At 47.9% G+C, this 27,469-nt stretch overlaps 1 protein-coding gene across 3 annotated transcripts in view; it reads right to left on the bottom strand.

Moving 5' to 3' along the window:
* Positions 1–27,469, bottom strand: part of ITGA9 (integrin subunit alpha 9) — a 299,963-nt gene that overhangs the window by 215,034 nt on the left and 57,460 nt on the right. For all 3 annotated transcript variants that reach the window (XM_081071751.1, XM_081071750.1, XM_081071749.1), the window contains exons 9-15: positions 25,616–25,753; positions 22,740–22,845; positions 21,493–21,587; positions 17,285–17,375; positions 14,957–15,002; positions 10,606–10,760; positions 1,215–1,375 (exon numbers count right to left, since the gene is read on the bottom strand). In XM_081071751.1, coding sequence (XP_080927877.1) covers positions 1,215–1,375; positions 10,606–10,760; positions 14,957–15,002; positions 17,285–17,375; positions 21,493–21,587; positions 22,740–22,845; positions 25,616–25,753 — 792 coding nt within the window. The remainder of the gene's footprint in view (positions 1–1,214; positions 1,376–10,605; positions 10,761–14,956; positions 15,003–17,284; positions 17,376–21,492; positions 21,588–22,739; positions 22,846–25,615; positions 25,754–27,469) is intronic.

Below are 27,469 nucleotides of genomic sequence, written 5' to 3'. Positions count from 1 at the left end.
CCCCAGCTTGAATCCTGCTGGGAGACACGGCCCAGCCCCACTGAAAGCATTTCAGGGGCATGGACTCATGGGCTCTGGGCCAGATCAAGTGCCATGGGTGTGTGGGGCATTTCTCTATATACAACCCCGAAGCAGCTGTTATTCTCCTGCTCTGGCACTAACAATGCAATAATAGAATGACACTTCATCTCTAATCTGTGGACTATTTTTGCTATCACCCAAAAATCCACTGGCTAATAATATCAGGTGGAACTACATGAAATTGCCATTCTTGTAAGTCAGGAATGTTAGAATATTGGCAATTACATACAGCCCAACCAAATGATAATATTCAGTGCTTGCTGTGTGTCAGACTCCACACAAGGTTCTCTAAGTATATTCATCACATAATGTTTAATTCTTACAACCACCTCTCAAGGTTAAGTATTACAGTGCCCATTTTAGAGATGCAGAAACTGAGACACAGAGAAGTCAAAGTGTTTATCCAACTGGATACAAACCGGGTCTGTGTGACTTCAAAATCCATTCATTTCACCCACCAGGAGGCCTGGGTCATGCTGCTCCTTCCACCTCCTATGCTCTCTGCCTTTGCCTGTGGGTCAGTGGCTGGCCATTCTTGTAGCATTGAGCACCGCCAAGACTCCCACCCTGCCAGCGCCTGTCACTAATGAAACCCTGGCCTCCTGAATTAGCAGTAAAGTATATTTAACAAACATTTTCAAGAGGAGAAAAACATTTGAGAGTTTATTTAGGGTGATAGGGCCAAGAAAAATGCACTCCGAAAATAAACAGAACGTAATCAAGGGAGAACAATCTAGTCCAGCCAGTTTTCAAACGCCTTAACCGTGACTATGAGCGAACAGGTAGTGGACCACTAAGAAAGGCATCAGGTACCGTACGATCCAGCCTCACAGGCATGCGTTCTGCCACTCTCTTCTGGGTGGCAGAGGAGAGAGAAAGAGAAACCTCCCGAAAGAACAAGTCAAAGCCAGGTCTCCTCGCCCACCATAACCCCCTCAGAGGCTGAGACCAGCACAATAGGATAAACAAAGGGCTGTCAGACTCCAACGGTAAAAGAAGAAGAAAGGAATGTCCTCCTTGTGAAAGAAGATTTGGGAAGTCAGAGCAGACGTCATCCACAATAAAAGCAGTTTCCATAGTTCCAGATGCACATCTGTAGAGATCAAAGTGTGAGGAGAAAAAGGAGGACTGACCTTCACGTGGGCCACATAGTGATGACACGTCTCCTCCATGTGGACCAGCTGCAGCTTCTCGGAGACCTGACCCACGGACTCTCCCAGCAACACAAAGTAGACCCTGGGCAACTGGCTCTTTTCCTTTTTGGCCACATCAGCCGTCAGAACATAATTCAGGCCTGCCAAAAAATAAGGTCCAAGTGTCAGCGAGAACACACACACACATAGTGACAAGGCCACCTCCGCTCCCCCCTGCCCTCAGGATCATGAGCACTTAGCCCTCCACCGCACAGAGGACTGTGTCCCCAAGTCACCAGCTTCTCGGAAAGAGGCACGCAGTCAGGGCACTCGCAGAATTGAGAGAAAACCAGATGCCCAATCCCCGGCCTTCCTGGGGAAGCTGTGTGTGTCATACTTCATGGCGCTCCCTGATTTAAACCTCATGAGTTATCAACTGAGCCACCAATATACACATCAACAATTGGCTGTACTCAACACAATTAGTGTCCTGAAAAAGGAGACACCATGGCGAACCTATAGAAAATTACTAGAAGCTGCTGAAATGATCAGGGCTGCATGTAATTCTGACTCCTATAAAACACTGGGATACATGCCCAACACAAGGGAGAAATTACCCACTAACTCTGACTCATCTCACAGATGTCGAACCGTGCTCTATAAGCACTACATCTATTGTACCATGCCCCGTCCACGGTCCACTGAGTGCTGACTATGTGCCAGGCGCTGTGTAGGCACAGGGGGAGACAGCAATGAACAACACAAGGCAGCACGCCCTGCCCTTACGGAACGCATACCCACAGAAACTCAGACAAAGGCTGAAGCTTCCTGGGCAGCCCAGTGCGGTGCTCACACGTTTTATTACCTACTGTTTCAACAAAACCATGACCACTGTGTGACCTGTGCTAAGGTGCCTTTCTGAAAAGAGGAAACTCATCACCTATGTACCTCGGTGTGTCATGCCAGATGGCAGAACCTACCGTGACACAATCTGGGATTTAAAAACAAACAAACAGCCCAAAATGGTCACAATATAGAATACACATCAGAGAAACCCAAAAGGTTTCACCTCCATTGTTTCAGAGTCTGTGAGTAAATGTATGACAGTGTGTTTTATCGGGTAAATAGGGCATTAGTATTAACAAACCTATTTCACTGCTTTTCTGCACCAAAGAAGCCTGTTTCAGAGATCCGGCCCTCTGTAACACTTTTCGTTGTATAGCGGCTTTGTGGATTCAGGGGTACATGGCATTTTTAAAGTGAGAGAAAAGGAACTTCCTGTCCATAAAACAACCAGATGAGACTGCTGAGAAATGGGAAAGCAGGTGACCCAGCTCCTACCCCGTCTCCACACAGCCGCCTCGTAGAAGCTGGGCTCTGGCATCAATAAGCAGCAGCCCTGTGCCTGCCTGCAGCGCAGTACCAGAAGCCAGGCAGCAGGGATGGCTCCGGCTTTGAATAACATCAGAGGGACCCGCCACCAGGGGAGGTATGAACAAGGAAAGAGGCAAAAGACCTGGACAGGCATTCCTCAGCTGCCACAGGGCATGTTTTCGATGCATTTAATGGTTTTCCTGGGCCTCTGCCATCTCAGGCATCTTGCCATGCCAAGCTGGCAGATTCTGGGTCAGCAGTGGCAAGTCTGCCCCAACTCGTTTATTTCAGCAAACAGCTGATTTCCAAGGCAAGGCTGGGTCACCAGAAGGGACCTGAGACCTGGATAATCCCAAGAGATACTATTAAGAAGAAAAGAATGCATGTTGGAAAGGACTTCTACCGAGGAAACATGGGAACCTATGTAAGAGCTAATACCAACTCCCTAGCCGACAACAGTGGGAAATGGGGTACACTCATCAAACGTCAAGTCTTTAGGGCAATCCTAGGGACCATCTAGTCCCAAACCCTCAGTTTTAGAGGAGGAACTGAGACCCCATCTAAGGAACAAGACTTGCTCCAGGCCAGAGAACCACCCACCTCAGGGCCGAATCTAGAACTCTCCTCATCTGCAGTGCCGGGTCATGCCTCCTACACTGGTTCTGGGTACATTTTTCACATTATCTCACCAAAAGAAGCTTACATTTTTTGAAGGCACAGAGAGCAGAACCGAACAAGTAGGGAGATCTAGAATCGAACTAAAAATTATGATCATAATTTTTCTGAGCAACAGGCATAGAGTAAGAAAGGATAAGTACAAATGAAACGAGTTTCCAAGTTCCGTTTAGCAAGACCAGGGCTAGAGATGGGCACTGCTCGAGGGTAAGCCAGAAGGCCTTGGTAAACCCCTATGGCAGCTGCTGAGTGGGGTCTCCTTTGCAGTCCCCTACCTGACCTTCCGCCCAGGTGAGAGGGCTCTGGCGGCCCTCCCTCAGAAAGCGTAATCATGGAGAGAACAGAGGGTTTGAACCCTCTTGCCAGCAATGAGCTGGCTGAGCACAGAGAAAGCCTGGGTGGAAATGAACACAGGAAGACAGAACGGATAGTATCAGTGCCCCACCCATATCCTCTGCACTTTTACCATTTCTCTGCTGTCCAGCCCCATTTACAACTGCCAGCACCTGCATCCCGTTTCCCGAGGGCTTTCTCTGGTGGCTCTGTCCACATGCACGGCAGGCCAGAAATAGCTGAGAACTCAAGTCCCCAGAGCCGTCTTCAGTACTGCATGACCCCAGCTCCCTCATCCCTTGAGTGGGGTGACTCTGAGGTGTGTTTCACACGGACTCCCAGGGTCCCCCAGCAGGATTGAGCTCCAACTGCTCACATTGGTAACTTGCTCCTTAACACATCTTCTATTTGGCTGCTATGATGCTCTATTTTATGTGTCAATTTGACAAGCCCACAGTACCCAGGTATTTGGTCAAACACCAATCTGGATGTCACTGCAAAAGTATTTTTTAGATGAGATGAACGGTTAAATTAGTACATTTTGAATAAAGCAGATTATCCTCCATACTGTGTGGGGGGGGGAAGGGGGGGCTTCATCTAATGAATTGAAAACCAAAGGGAAAAAGAGTAAAGTCCCCACAAAAGGAAGGCATTCTGCTTCCAGCCTGCTTCCAAGCTGTGGTATCAGTATGCACACATCCTCTTGTTTCATTTCTCTGGAGAACCTTGACTGACGCAGTTGCCTTCCCTTCCCATCTCATTTTCCCACTTTCCTACTGGTGCCTCTTGGGATCAACTCCTGAATCAAATACATGCACTTGAATCTTTGACCCAGGCTCTGCTTCTGGGAGAATCCAAATTAAGACAGAGCAAGTCAGGAAAAGGGAATGAGTTTGACCCTCTCTATGTGCCAAGCACTATGCTGGGGGCTTTCCAAATACCAGCGTTAGTCTTCCAAAGCCCCATCTCACTGCAGAATTGTTGACCCAGTATATTCCGCTTGCAACTCAAGGAAGGGGAGAAATCACTCAGTTCCTAGAAACTGAGCTGAGCACCACAACCGCTGTCCTGCTCAAGGCAGAGCGTGGACATGCCAAACACGTTCACCTATCAGACTTTTCTAAAATGTTAACGTATACAATCACAGGCAGACCATGTTATCCAATTCACCAAGCGCAATCATTTTGGAAGCTTTTCGTCTTTAGAACTGCCTACTTGGTGCGTCTGCTTGATTTAAAATTTACTGTGACATTTTAAATTACACAAAAAGAAGTCCGCTTCGTAGCAAACTGTCTTCTAGAAGAAAGCAGCCATGAGGAGTCTTACAATGGGAAACCCAGCCTGAGTGAGGAGGGTCTTGGAGCTGCCAGGGTGGCAAGAAATGCAGACTGTTCTGGAGCCGTGAGCTCGGCTGGTAGTTTTAAACAGCACCCACCCCAAGTGTCTGAAAGGGAGCCTCTAAGAAGGGGAGGAGAAGCTGCAGAAGCAGCCAATCAGCTCCCTTGGTTCAGGTGGCTGGAGCCCCCGTGGGAGGGTGCCCCTAATGCAAGCCAGCCCAGCCAGCCCCCGCCCGTCCTGGGGAGGGTGGTGGTTCTGATTAGGGCCCGCTCCAATAGCACATTTCACGTCTTCAGGTTTTCCCTTTGGCAGCTTGCGTCCATGCCATGTCGTATGATGTCATGTTGATGGAAAAGCTGATCAGCCCCAAGTAATGCTTTCAGCCGCCTCCTGTCCCTGCCCCCAGCTGGTTCCCGAGGGCCCCCCACACCGGCCTGGGCCAGAAGGGAGCCAGCTGTCTCGCATCAACTCGGGCTCTGGTCTCTCCCAGCGAGTTCTGATTCATTCCCTTTCTCCGACATGATTTTAGCTGTGAAATTTTGCTAATAAATTCTCCTTCCAGAGTTACTCTGAGCTTCCCTTAGAGTTTCCCAGGAGGAGGGGGGAGGGAGATTTTCACTTTACTAGCTTTCCTAATTTTTATCCCCCGTCCCAAAGAATGAGGAACAATTACTAAACCAGGTTACCCCTGGTCTAATATTACTCATATAACATGGATTTGCCTCATTATCTCATCTCCACGCTTCTCAAGAGATCAAAAGGAGTTCAGAGAATGTTCTCTGCGTGCAAACACTCTCTGGAGCAGAAATGCACCCCCAAAGCCCCAGGAAGGGTCAGGGAACAAGTCACCTTGTTTCAACCCTATTTCTGTGATTGGCTTGAGTTCTGTGGGTGCCGTCTCTCTGGACCTGGACTCAACTGCTTGTCCAAAGGCAGGGCGGGCACCCCTGCTTGCTCACAGCTTTGCCAGGCTGACTGAGAGTCATGGAAACTGGGGACGCAGAATCAGAGCACAACACACAACCACTTAGCGCTCACCCCTTTCGGGTTTTTATCTAGCACTCTAGTGACAGCCCAGAACTGCCGGCTCCATTCTCAACCTCCAGAGACTGACAGGCACGTGTAGGCGTCAGCCTGGCCAGCAAATAGGTACAGACCCAGCCCGTGGGTCAGGGCCAAAGCCCTCTCCCGCACAGCAGTCACCACCCTTACATATGGCAGCCAGGAGGCTCCAAGGAGCCACAGGCCACCCCCAAGCCGAGAATGAAGTGATTAGGGAGACTTAGGATGGGCAGAACTCTTGCCTGATGAAATATACTATAAACCTGTCGTGAGACTGTTGGAGTGGGATGCTGTGTCTGCGCCCCAGCACTGAGCACAGGACCTGCCACACAAAGGGGCTCAGACACATCCAGAAGCAGCAGCATGGGTTATGTTTGTCTTGATTACCTGCCTCCCCGCCCCTGGCTGGCAAGCGCCATGAAAGCAAGTACTTTGCCTGGCCTGTTCTCTGCCCTGTGCCCAGGACCGAGCATCTTATCTGGCACTTCCACATAGGAATTTAATAACTATCTGTGGATTGAAGGACCCCACAGGCGCTTCAGGAACTCCATGTGACTGGATCCTTGCTGCGCTGATTAATGGAGCGGGTGTGTCTCGGCTCCAAACCCAGCCTTCTCCACTCTGCAATGCTGGAGATGGGGCTCTGCAAACCTCGTTTCTGCTTTGCCAGCAGCTCTGTGGATCTGCCAAGATGGAGAGCTTGAGGGAGGCTGCAAGGCTGGAGGAGGAAGAAGGGCCTTGCTCCTGCCTATCAGCTTAACCCAGGAACAGTTTTACATGGCAGCTGGTTCCAACAGCAGTTAATTCTAGTTTCAGTTTTACCCCACGCCCTCAGAGCCAGGCCCACTCCACGCCCCCAGAAAAACCAGCAGCAGCAGCCGGTAAGTGACCCCTCCTGCGAGGTTTAGGTCTCAGCTCTGCAGGGTCTCTTCTGCCTGCTTACAGGTTCTGATAACCCCAAAGAAGTGGTTCACCCAAGTATAACCTTTTCCCTTTGTTCCCCCTGACCCAAGGTCCTCAGATCTAACCCCCGCTGGAAGCTTGTCAAAACACAGGTTGCTGGTGCCCACCCCCCGAGTTTCTGATTCAGTTACAATTTGCATTTCTATCAAGGTCCCATGTGCTGCTGCACCTGGTCTGGGAACAACAGCTGGTGCAGACACAGAAGTGGTGGCTGCTAGATGTACTTTCTACCAGGTCCTGTATGACCTGCTTAGCCGATTCCCAGCGTTAACTTCTGTTTGTGAAAATAACTGGTGTGCTTTCTGTTTTGCTGACTGGACCCTCCCTGAGGGGCCAAGGCAGAGTCACTCCCTATCGTGAAGCTCAGTAGTTCCCACGGTACTGCCAGAAGCCACAGCAGCCCCATTAGCGGCTTGGCTAATCAGCTGGCCCTAAATACTCCTGTGACCAAGTGGGAGCTGTGGTTTTCCATTGCTAAAGCAGGAAATAAAAAGGCAAATGGAGTCCCTCTGTGGGGACAGAGCCCCAGAAAGCAGTTTCCAGGTCTCTCGGCCTCACATAGAAAGGTGCTGGCTCAGGTAGTAAATGGCAGTCAACTGTGATTGGATGGCCGTCAGCTGTAACCAGTGAGCCATTGGCCACTAATATAACTGCCGTGGCTACGCTAGCAGAAAATGGGGGATAGCAAGAAGATGGTGGCTGAGCTAGCAAGCACAGATTGCAGTTAGCAGGGCGGATGGCAGCTAGCAAGTGGGGTTGGTTGGTAGAGAAGCAGACAGCAGGTTGCAGATCATGTGGCTCCTGCTTCCTGTGTCTCCAACTGTCACACAGGGGACCCTGCTCGCTGCGCCATTTGTTGTGCGGGGCATCCGGTGGGGTCTCTGGTCCCGCTCCCCACATAAGAACGCAGGACACAGTAAGGCCAAATAGGAACACCCATGGAGCCATAAGTAGGGGAGTCAAACCAATATATTCTCACCGGCGGCATCCGTCTCTCTGCAATCCGCTCTTGCTAGCCCCCAATTCTTTTTTGCTAGCATAGCCACAGCCGTTATATTAGTGGCCAATGGCTTACGGGTTACAGCTGACGGCCAACTAGCCACAGCTGCTGGCCATCTGATCACAATTGATGGCCATTTACTACCCGAGCCAGCACCTTTCTATGTGAGGCCAAGAGCCTGGAAACTGTTTTTTGGGGCTTTGTCCTCACACCAACCCAGTCGCCAGCGAGAATATAGTGGTTTGACTCCCCTACCTATGGTTCCGTGAGTGTTCCTTTTTGGCCTCACCGTGTCCTGTGTTCTTATGTGGGGGCGGGAGCAGAGGCCCCGCTTGACACCCTGCGTGACAAATCACGCAGCAAGCAGGGTCTCCCCCACTGACATCCTCCTCCGTGGTTCCTTCTCTGTGCCTATGCGTGAGGTCACAAAGGAGAGAAGAAACCAGAGATAAGACTATGACAGCAACTGTTTATGGCTCCCAAACCATTCCCAGAGAGGTCCTGTAGCTGAAGATGCCAGCGGACTGATACCACTGAAGACTCCACTTCTGACAGCTGTTCAGAGTGCCTAGCACACCACTGGCGCCTCTTTATTGCACGGCCCAGGTTGTACTGCCCAAATGCAGCTATTCCGCTGAAAAACTCAGCCCTGGATATGCGGACACATATTTGCAAGGCAACCATGGCCAAAACCACCACCGACGTGGATGCTCTGTGCCACCAGCAGTGAGGATGAGGAAGGCTCAGAACTGGAGTCTCCGCCCTGGGCTCCCAGTGCAGAGGCCGGGGCAATGACAGGGAGCTGGCCAACCCCGTCTGCCGGGCCTGGAGGAGCAGAAGATACCTGTACCCTGGAGGTGCCCTCTTCCTCCTCCATCTGGAAACTGGGGACCTCACCATCCTGATTGCACAGAGCCCAGGGGCTGCCTTCGACGCCAAACTCCAAACACCCCTCCCATAGCTCTCCCATAGCTGGACTCACACAGCCACCTGACAAACTACCTTTTACCTCCACTTGATTTCCCATCACATTTCCATAATGGCTGCCCATTTTTCCCTTCTCAAACACTCCATAATTCCACTGCCACTTGTTTTTGGGGGGGCAGATGTCTGCATTTCTTTCTCTACTGCGAAGACTGAGACGTGGTGATTTCCCTGGATGCCAGGGGAAGAGACAGAAAATGCTAGTGTTGGATCATTTTCTGCATTGTCTCACTGATATCAAAAGTCTTGAAAAATGTCTTGAGAAACATCCTGAGAAATGGTTTTGGAACACAAAACTCGGTATCGTCAGACCAGAATTGGCGCCACCAATGGCTACAGGATCCTGCACAAGTGTCTTTTTCTCACTGGGCTGCTCACAAAAAAAAAAAGGTTCGTTCACCCTCTCTCACTAGCCAAGTCCCAAGTTCATGGTATGTTGATATTTGATTTTGAAACTTCTGAGTCCTTTAGAACAATCTATAGTAAAACGTACAAGGTTGAATTGTGGAGCTTATTCAATCCACCTGAAGATCAAGATACAGTGCCAATGAGACAGGTGACCTAGAAGGGTTAGAACATTGTGAAATACGGCAGAGAATTCCAGGTGCCGCTGAGAAATGCACTAGCCCATGGCTGTGTATGCACACACGGGCACCAGAGCAGCGCTTCTCAAACTTAGCTGTGCACACGCATCTTGCAGGGGTCTTGTTGAAACGCAGATTCTGATTCACAGGTGCCGCCTGGGGCCTGAGGGTCTGCCTTTCTAACAAGTTCCCCAAGGAATGCTGCTGCTGCTAGCCCAGGGATGACACTGTGAGTAGGGGACAGGAGAGAGACACACGTGACACTCAAAATGTCTAAGAAAGTCAGTGAGGCCAGGTCCTCATTACTGAGGCTTTTTTGTTCTCGTTTTCCTGAAACTCTCCTTTCCGTTATTAAATCAACCTTTCTAGTGAAAACAAAACACCTATGAATCTGCACAGCTGCCCTGCAATTCATTCCCTTTGGGTGGTCACACCCCTGACTTCTAATCCACACGGATCCTCGCTTGTTCCGGGGACGGACCAGTCTCTGGAGCTGGGCTGGCAAGTCAATCTTCCCCAATGAGAGAAACCGGCAATGGCTGCCGCTGGCCATCTTAAAAGAGGCGATACCTGCCTCTTTTCAGTCATCTGAAGCTGACAAAGCAGCTCCCCCTCTTTTGGAAGCCTAAGCCTTTGTGGAAGTCACTGTCCCAAAGCTACCATCCACTCTTGGTCTCCAATTCTGCTGACATCTGGCTGGTGCTACAGACTCACAGGGGAGCCTCCAAAGTCCCACCTTTTCTGACTGCACGGAACGTTCCAGAAGGCCAGGCTCCAATCACCACATTTCCACAGGTCCCACAGGCCTGTCCCACCCGTGGCCCAGGGAGGTTTGAGTCTGATCCACATACATTTGGGAGAGGGATGTTTGGGGTCAAATATTATTTGTCCTAGAGCTAGTGGTTGTGTTAAAGGGGGAAAACAGTGGTAAGCAGACTAAAAAGAGGAGGAACCTCAGAGGGAGAGGGCGTCTGGCCCGTGGGGGTCTGCTGTCTTCCAAACTCCAGAAACTTCCCTTGGCTGCCCACACCCGCACAAGCTCCCTTCAGCGAAGAGCCCTGACTCGCTGGCTCATTACCAATTTCTCCAGGAACGTGCCTGCCGTGGAAGCGGAAGCAGGCAGTGACATTCAGGCAGTTCACAGGCTGCTGTCCGTCGTGACACTGAGGCGCCGTGATGTTGATGGAGGCTGGGAGGAAGATGGAGACGTCCACCGTAATGACGGGTCTCGCCCTACAGGGCAACAGAGGAAGCTCTTAGAACTGAACGAGAACTAAAGCAACAGGACAAATCTGAGGGCTGCTGGCTGGCCGCCCAGCCCTTAATTAAAGTATGAAATAACCCAAGCGAGCAGGGCCAGGGTGCTCTGTAAATACCTTTTTTTCTGTTTTTTCAGCTTATTTCCTAATAAGTTAATGGTTAGCTTCCCAATAAGAAAAGCAAGTTCGTTGTTAATAAAACACATCTGGTTGAAGCCATAAATGAACCACCAGATGTTGAGTGATTATTTGAAATTTCACCAATTAAGTTCCGATTTCCATTTTATTAGGAAGATAGGACTATATTTAAGAGGAGTTCGATCGTGGATGCCGTGACTTGAGAAATAAGAGGCACAGTCAGGATTCCCCCACAGCATTTACTGCCATTAGAAGCATGAACTGCAAAGTGCCAGTCCCATCGGGTGGGTCCCGCCTCTCCCTTCACTGACTCCCATCAATTCATTAAGTATTTTTCTACAGAACATGATTAATGGAGTCCCAGCTGGTAACAGCAAAGTACTTCAGAAATCAACCCGCCTGGCCTCAGGACCAAGTGAAACCCAATAAACATCCACACACTTAACACCCGCGTGGACCACCCCCCAGTGCTTGATGGATGGAGAGCCTCATTGTTGCAGCTCCCCTGAGGCGACCAACAAAAGATGCCAGTGAATCCCACATTCTGTTCTCATTGCAAACATCTGCTCAGGGACGGTTCACCTAAGCTGTGGCTTAACCTTCTCCCCTCCAGGCCTCACAAAGAGACCCTTTTCCCTCCAAGGAGCTGCAGCCTTCATGCGCTGGGGTGACATAACAAGATTAAGGGCATTGGAGGCCTGAGAACAATGACCTCACTTGTGTACAGTGATCTCAGAGTGCCCAGGGTGACAAGACAGATGGGAACGATGACCAACACCAACTCTAAGAGAAGAAAGCATTAAGGAAAACTTCAGAGAGACAAAAAAAAAAAGGAAGCGAGGAGACACGTGACACACATGGGGTTAAGGGATTTCACTGCTGCTCCCAATGCCTTGAGATATGGGTCCAGAGAGGAACCGTTGTGACAGTACAGGGACACTGTGGGACTCCCAGAGCAAATCCAGCTGTAGGACTAATGGAAGTCAGACAACAGTGCCTGAAAGAAACTCAATGGTCTTGTCTTCTCATTTTCTTCTGGGTTCATTCTTAGATGCTGTAAAGGAATGTCCTGCTCCTCGTCACGGTGATTGTACGGAGGCCAGGGACACTCTCTAGAGCCCCACTGCCCGTCAACGGCCAGCTCGGGTATTCCCTCTCCCAAGATGCCTTTCTTAGTACCCCGGCAGTTGGATGTTCTCCCTCTCTGTGGTCCCAGGCTTCACACCTCGTCTCACTTACTAATTAAGGTCACTGTCTATTTCCAAACCGGCCCCACCAGCCTGCAGGCCCCCCAGGACTGGGATCCTGGAGAATTGATCCTGAGGTTCCCAGGTCAGCAGGTTTTCAAAACCCCTTGTTAAATGGGGGCAAAATTCATGCCAGACCAAGGGACTGAAAACCACAGAAGTGCCCAAAATTTCACAGAACAGACAGGGGTACCAGGGAGAGTTGGTCTCTACCCTGGGAGAGCCCCACCCTGCCCAGTGCTCATCCTGCATGGTCATCAAACAGAAGAAAAGCCCAGCCCCTGCAGTCACCCCAGGGGCCACCTCGGCAGGAGGATGCCTGGTTCCTCCTCTCATGGCAGAGCTTTGCAGAAGGTGAGGTGAGCAGGAAACAGAAGTGAGCGGTCCAGACAAAAGGATGAAGGTTATTAAAACAGAGTCCTTTGAAATGACACATAAGGACCTTCACAAGCACATCTCCCTCCAACATCCGGCAGATCAGGCCCCTCAAACTTTTTTGTTTCAACTCCAAGTATTGTTTTTGGACCAGGAAAAGCCCAGAAATCTTTCACAAGCCTCTCTGATCACTTCCTTTGACTTTCAATTGCATCATACCAGATGCCTATCACCCTACCCCAGGACCTGCCCTCCTGAGCTAATCGGAGAGAACAAAACTTCCTAAGGGCAGAGCTGGGCCAACCCACACTCCTGGGGGGAAGGGCGACTGGTTTTCATGGTCCCACTTGTACATGTGCCAGCCTCTGAGATAAAAGCAAAGGGGCACCTGAGGACAGCACCGCAAACACTTCCAAGATTTTATTTTAAAGAAGCTGGGGGCTGGAATACCTCTTTCTGATGGCTCTCTGACCGTTAGGCGCCTGCTAGTTCACTTGTGATATTTCACAGGTGAATAATAAAACCAGTCAGGAGGCCCTCCGACGTGGTGTCACTCTAATGACCCGGGCCTTCTTTGGGGTCAGTTTGCAGGGCAGAGATGAGTGGACAGATAAAGAGCAGGCACCGCCAGTGAAAATGGGAGCCTTCCATGCCTGCCCTAAAGCCATCTGCTCCACTTAGGGTTTCCGGGCAGGAATTCTTGCCCGTTCTCAGGAATTTTTTTTGCTTTCCCATTCCCGAATCCCGAGATACAAACTGTTTTCTGTTCTCCGTGATGAATCGTTTCCACAAAGTGACGGCAGATACTACCAACCACCTGGATTCAAGGAGCCGATTTTCCCAATTTCCTGACCAACTTTTCTTGGGATTCGGGAATGGAAAAGCAAAACAATTTCCCAAGAAAGGGCAGGAATTCCCTCCTGGAAACCCTAGCTCCACCCTTGGTTATAACGTTTTCTCTTAGCTGCAGCCCAAAGCATCCCTAACCCACACACCACTGGACTCTCCAGGAGGACACTTGAGAACGAGCATGGTGTGTTCTAAGTGCACATACATGCACAGTTGCCTCCTCCTTTTTCTGGTCCCACCGAAACACTGAGGTAACTACCTAAAGTCTACCTAACTTGCCTGTTAGCTGGGTCATAACAGGGACACAATTACCACCTTCAAATACTGAAGGCTTCTACATAGAAGATAGGGGACCCAGAAGCAGAATTTTAGGGAGGCAAAAATTAACCCAATGTATGTCAACATTGCTAGCATGTATTGAGCACTTACTCCAGGCACTGTTCTATGCATTTTACATGGACTAACTCACTGAGTTCTCCCAAGAACCTGATGGGGTCCATACCGTTACTTTGTTTAATAGATGAGAATGCTGAAAGAGAGGTGACCAGACTTGTCCAGGAAACTTACCTCCTAAGGGTAGAGTCAGGGCTGGAAGTCAGACCATCTAGCCCCAGAGTTTACACTCTTAACCTCAAAGCTATTCTGCCTCTTCAACAATTTAGTATTTTGATTCACCTGGAGATTAACTGGTTCCCTAAGAAGCTATTAAGCCCCCACCCACAGAGGGGCACTTCTTTCACGAAGAGGCTGTGTGGCCTGGTAGTAAAAACTTGGAGAAAGGCACTGCTGAATGAGAAGAATCTAGGGTGTGGAACGAAATGGTCTCTGGGATCCCTTCCAGTTCTAAGATCCTACTAGCCGATTTTAGAACGTTCTGCCATCAGGTTATTAACAAAACCTAAGAGTTGACTCCCACTCCAAAGTGTAATTCTGCCTTCTCTGACTCATATAGACAGAAATACTTGGAGATGGTTCACGGGTGGGATGGCAGCCCACTGGCCTCTGTAGGAGAAATCCAGACCGCATGGGCTTCAGCAAGCACTGGACATCCCCCACCTCTGCTGCCACCAGAAAACAAAGGACTAGCCCACAGGCAGAGGCTCCCCATCCTTGGGGAGCTGGAGACTGATGAGGTGGGAATGCAGGGTGTGGGGATGAAGAGAGAGGACCGGACAGTGCTTCCCAGCCTCTTGGACACTTCCTTGTCATGGCACCCATGGGAAACGATATTCTGTGTATAGCACATTAATGAAAGGGGTTGTTCATAGCAAAAACCCCTGGGGCTCAGCCCGCCCCCCCGCAAAAAAAAATTCTGTCTAGAAGCTTCAGGGATGCTATCATCTCACATCTGTAAGCCATTGGAGGTCCAGCAGCTGGAAACGCTGAGACAGAGAATAATGAGAACGAAGGTAGCATTCTCCTTTACTAAGCACCTCCATTTGCAAGGAGAACAGAGGGAACTGCTAACTAATGGTGAATAACTCCCCTGTGCCCCCACCACCAAATTCCAGCCCTCATCTATGAAGAATGTAACCCAAGAAGCAAGAGAGAAGCATCTTACCTCAGAAGAACAACACTGTCAGACATGAAGGCTCCAACAGTTACATCTGAAAAGCAGGTATACATACATATTTAGAAATTTGTTACAGCCCATCCTACCCAACCCCTGGCAAGGTGCTCCACAGCAATGGAGGCCTGGCCCTGAGATTAGGGGGCCCCTGACAGCCATCCTCTGGGATATATGATTTTGTAAGAGTTAGAGCCACACTGTCCCATATGGCAGCCAATCACCCACCAGATGTGGCTGTTGGACCTCGAAATGTAGCTCGTCTACACTGACATGTCTGAGTGTAACATACAAGCTGATTTCAAAGACCTAGTATGAAAAAACATTAGCTATCTCATTAAGAATTTTATATTGGTTATATGTTAAAATGATAATACCGTGTTTCCCCAAAAATAAGACCGGGTCTTATATTAATTCTTGCTCCAAAAGACGCATTAGGGCTTATGCTCAGGGGATGTCATCCTGAAAAGTCATGCTAGGGCTTATTTTCCAGTTAGGTCTTATTTTCGGGGAAACATGTCGGATATATTGAACTAAATAAAACATTAAAATTAATTTCACCTGTTTCTTTTTATCTTTCTTATGTGGTTTCTAGAGTATTTTAAATTACGTATGTGGCTCACATTATATTTCTTTTGGACATCAGTGAATCAAAGAGGGATACCTGGAATTAGATGACTTGGGAGAAGCTCCAAGGTCTGTAAAACATGTGAATCATTTCCACTTCACACCTTACTCTACGTGACCTCAGAGTCTCTCAGTGTCCTCGTCTATACAACAAAGATAATTACCCCACGTCTTCTTCCAAAGCTGATAATATGTCATAATACTTAAATCAAGAAATATGTATTAAATACTAAATATTTATTAAATATAATAATTTTTAAATATTTAAATATGTATTAAATGTAATATATAAAATCAGATATTTAAATAAGAAAATTCTTGAAAATACTTGGTAAATGTCAAACCAAGACACAAGCGTTAGCTGGTAATGTTTATTCCTAAAGAACTTTAATTTAGGAAGTATTCACTCATCTAGTAGCTCTCTGCCTTTTTTCCCCTCTAACAGAAACCCCTGGGAAGCCGGTTTGCTCAGTGGTTAGAGCGCAGTGCTCATAACAGCAAGGTCGCCGGTTCGGTTCCCATATAGGCCAGTGAGTTGTACCCTCCACAACTAGAGTGAAAACAACAACCTGACTTGGAGCTGACGGGTCCTGGAAAAACACACTGTTCCCCAATATTCCCCAATAAAAATTTAAAAAAGATGTACATTGCATGTGGAAGCATTTTGCATATATTAAAATGCTAAACCAATGTAAGGTATTATTTAGGGATGGCCATAAATTGCCTGGAACAAGATCATGAGGGGTCTTCCTACAGGGCCACACACTTCCACACTGACCTTTTTCTATTCACACTCCTGTCTCCGCAAAGTTATGAGGGATGATTGAAACTCCTCTGTCTGTAAGAAACTACAGAATTTGGTGCCCTCCAGAATTGCATTTGTTTTCCTAGCTCCTTCGGAGGCATTTTAAGTGGAAAGAAATTTTTTCTCAAAATAGCAAGATGACCTACAGTTTCAGGGAAATTTTTTCTGCATTCCATGATAATTTTGGATTTTTTTTTCCACATTCTTATCTTTGTTTCCTAACCTCATCCCACTCCGACCCCTTCAAACACCAAAAGAACCACTACTCCACTGCCCAATTTTACCTGCACCGGATATCACTTGGGATTGGGGTTTGAAATCGTACATTTTCATTTAATTCGCCTCAACCACCACAAGGCGTTAAATAACCCTGAAGACAAGCCAGCCAGCCTTGAATGGTGAAGTTCTGTTCATCCATCAGTGAGAGGACATGATTTTCTTTTTGCTCTAAATCTTTCTGTCAATAATTTTCATGTAGTGGGGTTTGGCAGGGCATGGGGGCTGCTGCTTAGCTTCTTTTTCCCCCCTCTCAAGAGTAAGAAGCTTCTGAATATGGTTAAATATCAAGGAAAACATGAGCTTTCACTATTTGTCACTTTATATGTGGACAGTGCTTTTTTCTTCATTAGAAAGACTTGCTGCCACAGGAACCACTGAAAACATCACCCTCCAGTGCTTTCAGCCCTTCAGAGTAGATCATTTTAAAACTCCAAAATAAACATCAACACTTTCACCTTAAAATCAAACACCAGACAAAACACCCCCTTTTAGTGTGTGAATTTCCCTAATCCTAAATAGATACAACCGCGGCTTAAACCAGACGGGCAATTATTCTGCCTTGGGCATTTTTCTTCATTTATCTCATCTGCCTTTAAAGAAAAATAGCTTACCAGGATAGCCATTTCCATCCATGTCAATTCCTCCTGATATGGACTGCCCAAACATCCGTAGAACTGGATTTATCTTCTGCCCTGACAGTCTCTGAAACAGACAATAGGGAAATTGAGTCACCGGAAAGGAGAACAGTCACAAATAAGACCCCGCGGCTATTTCCGCCGAGCTTCCCTAGGACACTTGGTCTTGACATTGTTGAAAGGAAAAATAAAAATAAAATATCGTTCTAATTTGATCAGGAATCTTTAGCAACACACTTCGGAGCCAAATGTTATCATGTACAATTTTTTCTAAGTTCAGTGCTAATGAAAAATCTACCTAATATGTTAATGTTTTGACATGTGGAACGAAGTTTGAAATGCATAAAGTTTAGCTTCCATTTCTAACCAAGGTTTTGTTTTGTTTTCACACAAGCACAGCTGGCTGAAATTATCACAACATATTTTCCCTTATATGACTCTACCCAAACATGTACCCAATATGTAACACTCCTCCGCTAAGAGGCACACATTAGAGTCTTTCCCTAGGTGGCAAGCCATTAGCATGTCTAAATGGCCAAGATGGTCACATGGAAGCCACCTCTCCATCAAGCCAACAAGAAGAACTCTGAGCTTCACTAATAAGATGAAACAGTTTTTCACAGTAAATCTAGAACCCCATGGTCCTGAACTTTCCATGCACTGTAGGAAACCCCAAAAAATGAGCTGAAGCTGACCCTCCACTCTAAAAGACAGCTCTTAACCATTCAGAGTTCACAGCCCTACCATCATGGGGCATACCAGCATCAATGCTTACTTTTTATTCATCATTAAGTTCAACATATGTTAACACATGCCACATTGGTTCAAGAAGATTTGTTCTATATGACGTATCATGTATAATGATACATCAACATTTGTGTGGTGCCGTTCCTCACAGAGATATCAACCTTCCTGAATCAGAAAAGTCCCATCTTCTGGGATTAGACCTGTTCCTTCTTCCCTTTATCTAGACAGTCTCCTTGGGGAGGCTTCCTCCACAATGCCCTCATTGTGGATGATAAGAGAAACGCTTTGTTTTCATGCCATGCAGCAAAATCCTCATCAGAACCAGGTTCACAAATCTCCAGGGGATCCCTCGGGGCTTTATCCTCATCCTTTTCCTTACTGCGTCATCCTGCAGGGAAGTCATGAGGCTGAGGAGGGGGAGTTTCCTTAGGATTTACAGATGGAGACGCCAGGGATGTTCCCCGGCCCCCAGCAGCCAATAACTACAAATAACTATCCACTTGCTATCTTCACTTAAGCCATCCAACAGGAAATGCGCATAGTATCAGAGTACAAATCAGAACACTGTAGGAAACACTAAAGAAATGTTTCTTGCTACCAGGCAGAGCCCACATCCCCACATGGCTCTGTCTAAACAAACATGTATGTGTGTCTGCGTATTTCTTAAAAGCCACATCTTGAAGCAGACCATCTCAGCTCTGAAGTCCATCAACGCGAGCAGCAGTTTGCCCTGGGATTGCATTGCTAAGGTATGCTGCGGCTGGGATGAGGGGGAAGAGTGAAGGGGTGGTCCGTTTGGGGGTGGCGATGCAGGCTTAAGTTATCCCACAGACATCTGCAGGCCATTATGCCATAAAGCCAGGAAGATAAGTCTGCTCGGTGCTAATAACCCTAAATGAAAACCAGGAGCCTTGGAAAACCTCCGCTTGACCAGGTTTACATGCAGTGTCCTCGTGGCAGGAGAAAGATCACAGAAGCCGCCACGACATGCCCAGAGGGCTCTCAAATGGAGAAAGGCACAAGAGGATCTTAAAATCAACACTCCTCGTAGTCAACTTGAAAAAGAGGAATGAGTTAAAGAGCAATATGTAAGAACTTTACTCTGATCTCACAATTTATCCAGTAGAAATAATACAGATCTGGGCCAAAGAAAAGCGATTCCCTTGCCCAGGGTTGTTCCTGATTTCCTTCTCGAGTTCACCCACACAATGGCTGCTCTGTCCAGACGTGGGCCCTGAAGAATCCTGTCGTGAAAGGATTTTTTACCCCCTTTTAAATCGCTGACCTTATCACATACATATTAGCAGCTTGGAAAAGTATAATCATAGTTGTTTCTTTTTGTTTTCTTCTTTTTCTCTCTCTTTTTTTTTTAAAAGAGCCCCAAACCACTTCTCCTTGTCAAAGCGAGCAAGGCAGCCGGCCTGCTGACCAAGGCAGGACAGGTTCTGACTGCTGACCCCTGCTTCCTACTGAAGACACTCCAGGCTGACCACAAAATCTACACGTCAGCTCCCTGCAGGGTTCCACCCAGCAACAAAACAAAACACTGGAGGGCTGGGGGAGTACGGGAAGCAGGGGTCTCTCACAGGTTGCCTCCCTGTGTGATTAGCTTCCGAGGTCCGGGAACAAGCTTCCAGGAGGATGCGTGGAGAGTGACCCTGGTGACTGCCCAAGGATGGGGCCCCCTGGTGACTTTCAATGTGTCAGGAGAAAGATGACAGGGGCAGCCATGACATGCCCAGAGGGCTCTCAAATGGAGAAAGGCACACAAGGATCTTAAAATCAACACTTTTCATGGTGAACTGGAAAAAGAGGAATGAGTTAAAGAGTAATGTGGAAGAACAGTCAGCTTATGACACCGGGCACAGTGGCCCTGACCCAGAGAAGCCCTTGGGACATGGATGTGACTCCCAGACTGCGCCTGAAGCCTTCTTCTTCCTGCCACAGCAGCTGAATGACCTAAGAGTTTATCCCCACTATCAATTATTCATTTCTAATGAAAAGAGGATGATCTCTGTAAATAAATGCCCCTTGGAGTGTGTCTGTCTCACACCCAAATCAGTTTCTACATTCCTAAGTTTTCCAGCTGAGCCTCCCCGAGTGCCCCTTTTTCCTACGTGTTGAGGACAATGGTTCCAATAAAAGGTTTGGGAGTCAGGCTGGCGGTTTCAGTCACCGTATTGCCACTTACTGGCTAGTGACCTTGGGCAGGTTAACTAACCTCCCCGGGCCATAGTCACCTCATAAATAAAAGGGGAGTAATAAAGGTAGCCATCTCCCAGGGCTATTACGAGGATGAGAGGCAAGAAAGGGGCAGGGCAGGTATACTCTGAGCAGTATGTCTCTTAGAGTCAGTGAGCTGAGCAGGAGGCCCCAGCACACAGAGAACCTGAAGCTCTACAGGCAACAACCCTCGGCCCTTCATTAACCAACTTACATGTGCAGCAAGAACAATTATGAACCTATAAACTGAACTTCCATTTACGTACTGCCTCTTAAAACCCACTTGTAAAGTCTTTTTTTTCTTACTGAGAAACTTTAGTGCATGAACAGGTTTTTGATACTTTACTACTCTCATTTTACAGAACATTTATAGAACACTTTATAAGAACAAGACTCAGTTAAAATTTTTGTTTCCTTAGCAATAATCAAGATATGAGACCAGCCTCTCTGTGACGAGAAGTACAAGCATTGAGTAGGAAGTAATAAGCTCATAATGAGCGCTCGATAAATCCGTATTTGCTGATGAGAAATATCTCTGTGCTCAGTCCCTTTTTGTCACTGACCCACTGGGAGAAAGACACAGGCCTGTGCCACTCTACACACAGAGATCCACAAATATCCTGATGACGCTTCTGCCGACAGCATGACTTCCTCTTTTCCCATGGACTGGGTTTGACACCATCAGCAGGATTGAACACCAAGCTGATCTGGCAAAAAACAGAACTCACCACTTCCATGTCCCAAGTATGGGGCACAAGGGCAGAGCTTAACCAGCTCCTCATTTCAATGCCAATTGTGACAACGGCCCTGTGATAGCTTTCAGGCCCTTCCTCCCTGGACCGCTATCTTTCTAGATTATATTTTACAGTATATTCCTTTGGCTTAGTACAGATGGTTGACAAAGGAGTAACAAAAAAATAAATACATAAAGTCTCTTCTCCTTAATAAACAGCTCTAAATCTGGGCAAGAATTTGGATATAATCTGTAGGTAGAATGCATCCCTGAATGTGAGCAAACTCAGGAGTCTATAAGTTTTTGTTTCTAATAAGCAATAGCATTTGTTTTTGCCTTTCACTAGAGGGTGGGAAGGCTAAAGGCAGGAACAATGTTGTGGGGTCCTCTGTACCCCAGGAGGTGGCGCAGAGTAAAGGATCCCTACATGTTTGTCAAATGAATGTGTGAACAGTTACCATGTCACTCTCACACCAATTACCATTGAGTACTGAGGGACTATCCCACTGGCGTCACCGTGATAGATATAGACTGCACCGGAGAAGTCGTCTTCCTTGGGTGCACCAATAGCCACATCTAAGGGGAGAAAAACAGCTATGGGTTAGAAAAGCCACACAGAATAACACAAGGGCCGATTCCTGCCATCATGCGTGAACCCCTCCATATCCGAAATTTCTTGGTTGCTGGTGGTTCAAGCATCAACTTAGGCACAGAAGCTCCCAGCAGAAAAAAAAAAAAGTTAAAAAGAAAATTATGGAAGCTCAGAAAAGTTTAGCTCTAGAAAAGTTTCTAGCTCATCCTTCTAGGAAAAATCGTTGAGCCATCCAATAAAATAAATACAAACCTCCTGCCCTCATTTCTGTTTCTCAGAGAGGGGAATTCCATAGACAATGGTTATTGCACAACTGAGAAAGTCAACTCTATTCCTGGATAAGGGAATTGTATAAAATGGTATTCACTTCACACAAAAATCAACATTACTCTGACAAACTGACAACTCCTGGAACAAAGCCTAGGTCTTCCTGACTTTGTTCCCTTTGCTTCTAACACAAGTCATGTGTCTGCAGAAGTGAGGTCAAGTGTGAAGGGCATGCACCCACCACCTCCAGGGGAGGTCTCCTCTCTCCATATGAAGCCCTCTCTGGCCAGGGGTGTGAGGGAATGAAAGGAGCCTGGACGTCTGGTCTGAGGCAAGAGCTGCCCCCCAGCCCATGTTCCACCTTAGCCATCTCCCTAGTGACATGGCTTCCACAGGTCCTGAGGTCTGAGTACTGCATATACAGTGAGGGGAGGAGGTATTTAAAAGACCAGAAAGAGAAGCCAAGATGGGGAAGGCTACCGATGTCCAAACAGAAGTAGACATCAGGTATGCCCCTCCCCCCAAACCTGACACATTCAATCGTCAGTCAGTCCCGCAGGCTGTCACTATCAGGGGAGAGTGTGACCTTCTCTCCTCATGTGTTTTGAACTTCTCTTCCATAAGAAGCCCCAGTGGAGCAGCCCAAGGCTCACTTGCACCCCAGTCCCACTGAGCTGATGAGAAGGCACTACACAGAAGCACAACTCCAGGGGGCTCAGAGCTCAGCCCTGAGCATCGACACAGAGAACATGTCTCTAAAAGGTGTCCTCCCTCCCCAGTGTGCATTGACCGGCCTTCCAAGCAGGCAGGGAGATCCGGGAGTGCATCACGTAAGGGCAAAGTTAGAGGGCAGGCATGAGCTCACTGACCTGGGAACCCGTCATCATCAAGGTCACCCAGGCTGGCGATGCTTTCCCCAAAGTGTGCGTTGTAGGCGCCGTCCCCGTTCAGGACCAGCTGCTCCTCTAGAGCCCCCTGGGAAAACAGGATGGAGGAAAAAACGGAAAACAAAACAAAAAACAGAACTAAAAACACAATATAAAAACCAGAGCTGGCAATACCACCCCTCTAGTGCACACTGATGGACAGGAAACACCTGGGCAGAATCACAGGCACCCAGACCTCTCTCTCCTGGTGACAAGATGAGTCCCTGGGACCTGGGCAGCATGACGGTGTCCAACAACTTGAGACACCTTTTACTGGGAAGGATAATTCACGCTAGGAGTAACGTAATCTCCCCCTTGTCCTACTGCGCTATAACAGAACCCACCTGCCCACCTACCTCTCCCGCAGTATCCTCTCAGCTTTCTGTCTGGCATAGCATTTTTGCCCCAAATATGTTTTAAACAGAAATACAATTTCTATTCTTCTCTCCTGCTTTTGGGGACGTTTGTAAAGCTGTTTTGTAGAGTGCGTGTATTAGTATTATGACAGAGGGAGTCACGGTTCCAAACACCCCGTAGCCAGTAGTTCTTGGCTGGGGTGGGGGTGGGAGTACGCACATCAGTGCTTATTATCAGGCGTGGTCTGAACGTCCTGAGCACACCCCAACCAACAGAGGGAGGAGGGTGATGGTGATGGTGGTAAGAAAAGCCATTTGAGGATATCCACTCTATTCCCCAACCATTGCTATGTGACTGTCCGAGGGTTAAGACACAATCTGATGGTCTGGGGCACGAGAGTGGCTGAACCTGCCCCAGTGCAGACATACGCTGGACTCACTGTGCACCTCAGGGAGCACGCGGCTTTTGCCATGACCAAATCTTTTTTCACTCGAAACACAAACCTCTTGCAACTTAGCAACCATAAGCATGTGATGATTTCTTACATCAATGGACGCCCCCCCAACAACAGAACTATGTAATGATTTCTTCCATTAATACGGTGAGCAGAAGAAGCACCCATAAGTGATTTCTTGTATGCACCAGGCACTGTGTGTCCACCTCTTCATTTCCATTGCACAAGGACTCTGTGAGGAAGACCTTCGGACTCTCCCCACTTCACAGAGGAGGAAACTGAGCCACCAGTTGTAAGCTCTTTGTCCACGTCACACAGGCTAATCAGTGACAAAAACCAAGCTTCCAATGCAGGTCTCCCGAGCACCAGGCATCGCTTTTTCCAAACTCCTCCACACTGCTTTGCAACCACTAATCAAAGAGGAAAAGGCTGGACAGAAATAAGAGTACCCTGGCATTTAGAGTGAGCACGTGGCATTGGAAACATTGGTTGAGGGGCTGAGATGTGTGGGTGAAACGTGTCCAGGGAAGGTCTGGGGAATCATCCTGCTCCGTGTCCACACCCAGATTGAGACATATCGTCAGGCTGGTGGTCTGGTTGCAGTATTGCCTCAGACAAGTTCACACCCACACAAATGCTTCCATCTCCTGCAAGCAGTGTGGCTGGCAGCTGCCGAGGGCCTGCTGTTCTCATCTTCATGATGACCACTTCGTTTCTCCCCGTGCTGTGCCTGTCCCCCTTCCGTGAACGTCAGTGGGGACGCAGGTGCTCATAATCGCAGCAACGGATACCAGGAAGCTTCCCCCCTCCCAGGTTGAGATCCACCTCACAGAGTTTGCAAACATCCAGGAAACTCCAAAGGCTCTAAAGTTCCCTGACTTCTCTTTGAATAGCTGCCCTGTCTCTCTGATATCTGCCCACCTGGTGGTAGTTAAACACCATTGCTCTCTCCCATTTGGGATAACTAGCACCTTGGTCGCTGCTGAAAAGTACTCCCTTTTTTTTATTATGGAAGTATTTCATATTTGGATAAAGATAAAACTAAACCTCTACCCAAGCACAACCACCCAGGGAGATCTGTTCATAACATTCCCTATGTATCCTGTGTATTTTAAAAGGTTGTTTGTACACACAGTTTTTATCCTGTCTTTTCACTGATTATCTCATAAGCATTCTCTCATGTTAGCTCAAAGGCTGTGGTACCCAAATTTATTCCTTTAACTATTTCCCGCTTGTTGAACACTCTTACTTCCAGATTCTTTCTCACTGGTCTCCTGCCGCCTGTCCCTGCCCACCCTCTGCTCAGCTAAAGAGAGGCAGAGGCATCTTTCTGACCCCATCCCATGCCTTTCACGATTCTGCAAAATAAGGGATGTCGTGATTATGACCCTTGGTCACTGCATTGCCCCCACCCAACCCCCATGGTGAACTAAATGCTCCTGCTGCTCATACTTCAACCCACTCGCCCAGCTCCCAGCCCACTCCAGCCCGTCTGCCTAACTCCTATTCCTTCAAGATTCCTTCCAGCCATTGTGTCCTCTGAGAAGGCTTCTCTGCTTCCCTAGGCAGGTGTTGTATATGTGCCCAGGAAGGCAACACAACCGAGAGTTGAAGCCAGCCAGCTCTGAAGCCAGCTTCCCTACGTTCACATCCCAGCCCCATCACGTCTTAGCTGTGTGATTTGGGGCAGGTTACTTAACCTCTCTGATCCTCCGTTTTTTTCACCTGAAAAATGGGGACCCCTAATACCATGTACACACTGCACTGAAATAATTCACAGAAAGAGGGAGGAGCAGTTCCTGGTACACAGTAAGCATCCAAACCACAGCCATTAAGATTTTTCTTGATCCCTGTATGTTTGCAGTTGTAACATCGTATACAATGTTTCATTGATGGAACACTGGGCAATGGGGCCCAGTGCGTGGCCCAGAGGAATGTTCAAACAACGCCCACTGGGCAATGTCCCTCTCCCACACCCCGTCCACATGTCGCCCAGCACTGTACTCACGTTTCCTCTGTTGATGTAGACGGTGACCTGCCCCTCATCCCTGATCTCAGAAAACATGGGGGCCCCCACCAGCAGGTCAGAGAGGCCGTCTGCGTTCAGGTCAACTGCACATAAGGAGGAGCCGAAGTAAGAGCCCATCTGCAACCAAGTCGAGTTGCAACAAAGCGTTCAGTGTCTGCCCTCACACAGGAGGCCCTCGCTCTCCTCCAGCCCACTGGCTTTAGACACACTTGCCCCCAGGCCCCTCAGAGGCTAGACAGCAGCTCTGTCTCTTAGCCCCATAAGCCAGAATGCCTAGGGAAACAGTAAAATACCTGACTTCCCTTCCCAGCAGTGATGCAGAGCCCCCAGTCAATGTGAGACCAGAGCTAACTGGCTCCGTCCCCCTTCCCAGCGCCCCACCAAAGGGAAAACAAATGGACCCATCCCCGGAGAACGAGGCACTGTTTTTAACAATACAAAGTGAGGTTGAAAATATAGGTTACAACCAGGTAGAACTCATAAGACTACTTGACAGAAGAGGAAACACAGCCAGGTTACACTGGCTCTTCTTTAATGACAGCTTAATCCAGTACCTATTATTTTAAATCAGGGGTCTCAAACCCACATGCCAATGGGATGCAGGCAGGTGATATAACACGTATAAGAAAAAGCAAATAACAGTGTAAGTATGCTGACAAGTGGCAGTGACACTTGGCTTCAGTGTCTAGGAAGCAATAGGGAATGGTGGAGACAGTGGCAAATGAGTCTATAGACCCTGCTAAAGGAGCAGCTCCTACCCAGGGGTTGTCAACTGCTGTGAAGAGGAAGCCTGACCCAGGGAAAGCCAACTTTCCCATTTTTCAAGAGAAGCCAAAAATCTAAAATTTTACTTAAAAGGCCTATTTTTTAAATGACAACAAACTGACTCATATTGAAAATTAAAACAAACAAACAAACGTGCTGTGCAGGACAAACAAAAATTTTTGTAGGCTATATCCTTTTCAAAGTCCACCAGTTTACAACTGCTGGTTAAAAAAAAAAAAACTATCTTTTTTTAAAAAATGTTTTCAAATAAAAGGGCTCTGTTTTTTATCACCATGCACAAGCATTTTCTTTCATTGTTGGAGTATATTGGCAGCTAAGCCCAGGGAGTAGGACACAGGTAGAGGGCACTCCCGACTATTTCCTGCAGTTAGCCCTGGGACACGAGGACTCAGAAGTCCTTCCCCAGTCATATGCCAAGGCCACTTCCACTCAACCCACACCTGCTTCCAGCCTTTCCATTCCCAAGGGAGAAGGGCACAGCGGAGGTTTAGAATCATAGGAGGCAGGGGAGACAGAAACCAGTTGCAGTCGCTAATTCAACGGCCTTGCCAATCACCCTGTCTGGACTTTAAAGAACTAAGACCCAGGCAAGCTCTTCAAGCCACCAGCTGTTGTCTCTGTCTGAGCCCCAGGGAAGTCTTTATTTCATTCCAATGAGCTATTTAACTTGGCATTGTTGTCGGTGTTAAATCAGAAAACCTTGCACATGAAGTTTCTTATCTACATAGTGACGCATCGCACACTCCGTTAATGCAATAAAACTTCAACATGACCGTGACAGGGTTTGGGATGGGTGTTTCTTCATCAGAGCTTGCCCATCAGCATGGAAATTTGGGGACGTGTGTCTCTATTAACATCTGAACTACATACATACTGGTGATTTCTTATGTGTCTATGCAGGATGTCAACCAATACAGACCAGAACTGGGTTTTTTTGGTGTGTTTGTTATGGTGAGGCCAGAAGGCAGAATTATCTGACCAAATTCTGGCCAAACAAAAGCAGAAGTGGACTAGTGGTTTACTGAGTCAGAACCCTCCTCTCTGTGT

Source organism: Rhinolophus hipposideros, assembly GCF_964194185.1.
Source record: "Rhinolophus hipposideros genome assembly, chromosome: 14".
Lineage (NCBI taxonomy): Eukaryota > Metazoa > Chordata > Mammalia > Chiroptera > Rhinolophidae > Rhinolophus > Rhinolophus hipposideros.
This window is presented reverse-complemented; position numbering and strand designations above follow the sequence as displayed.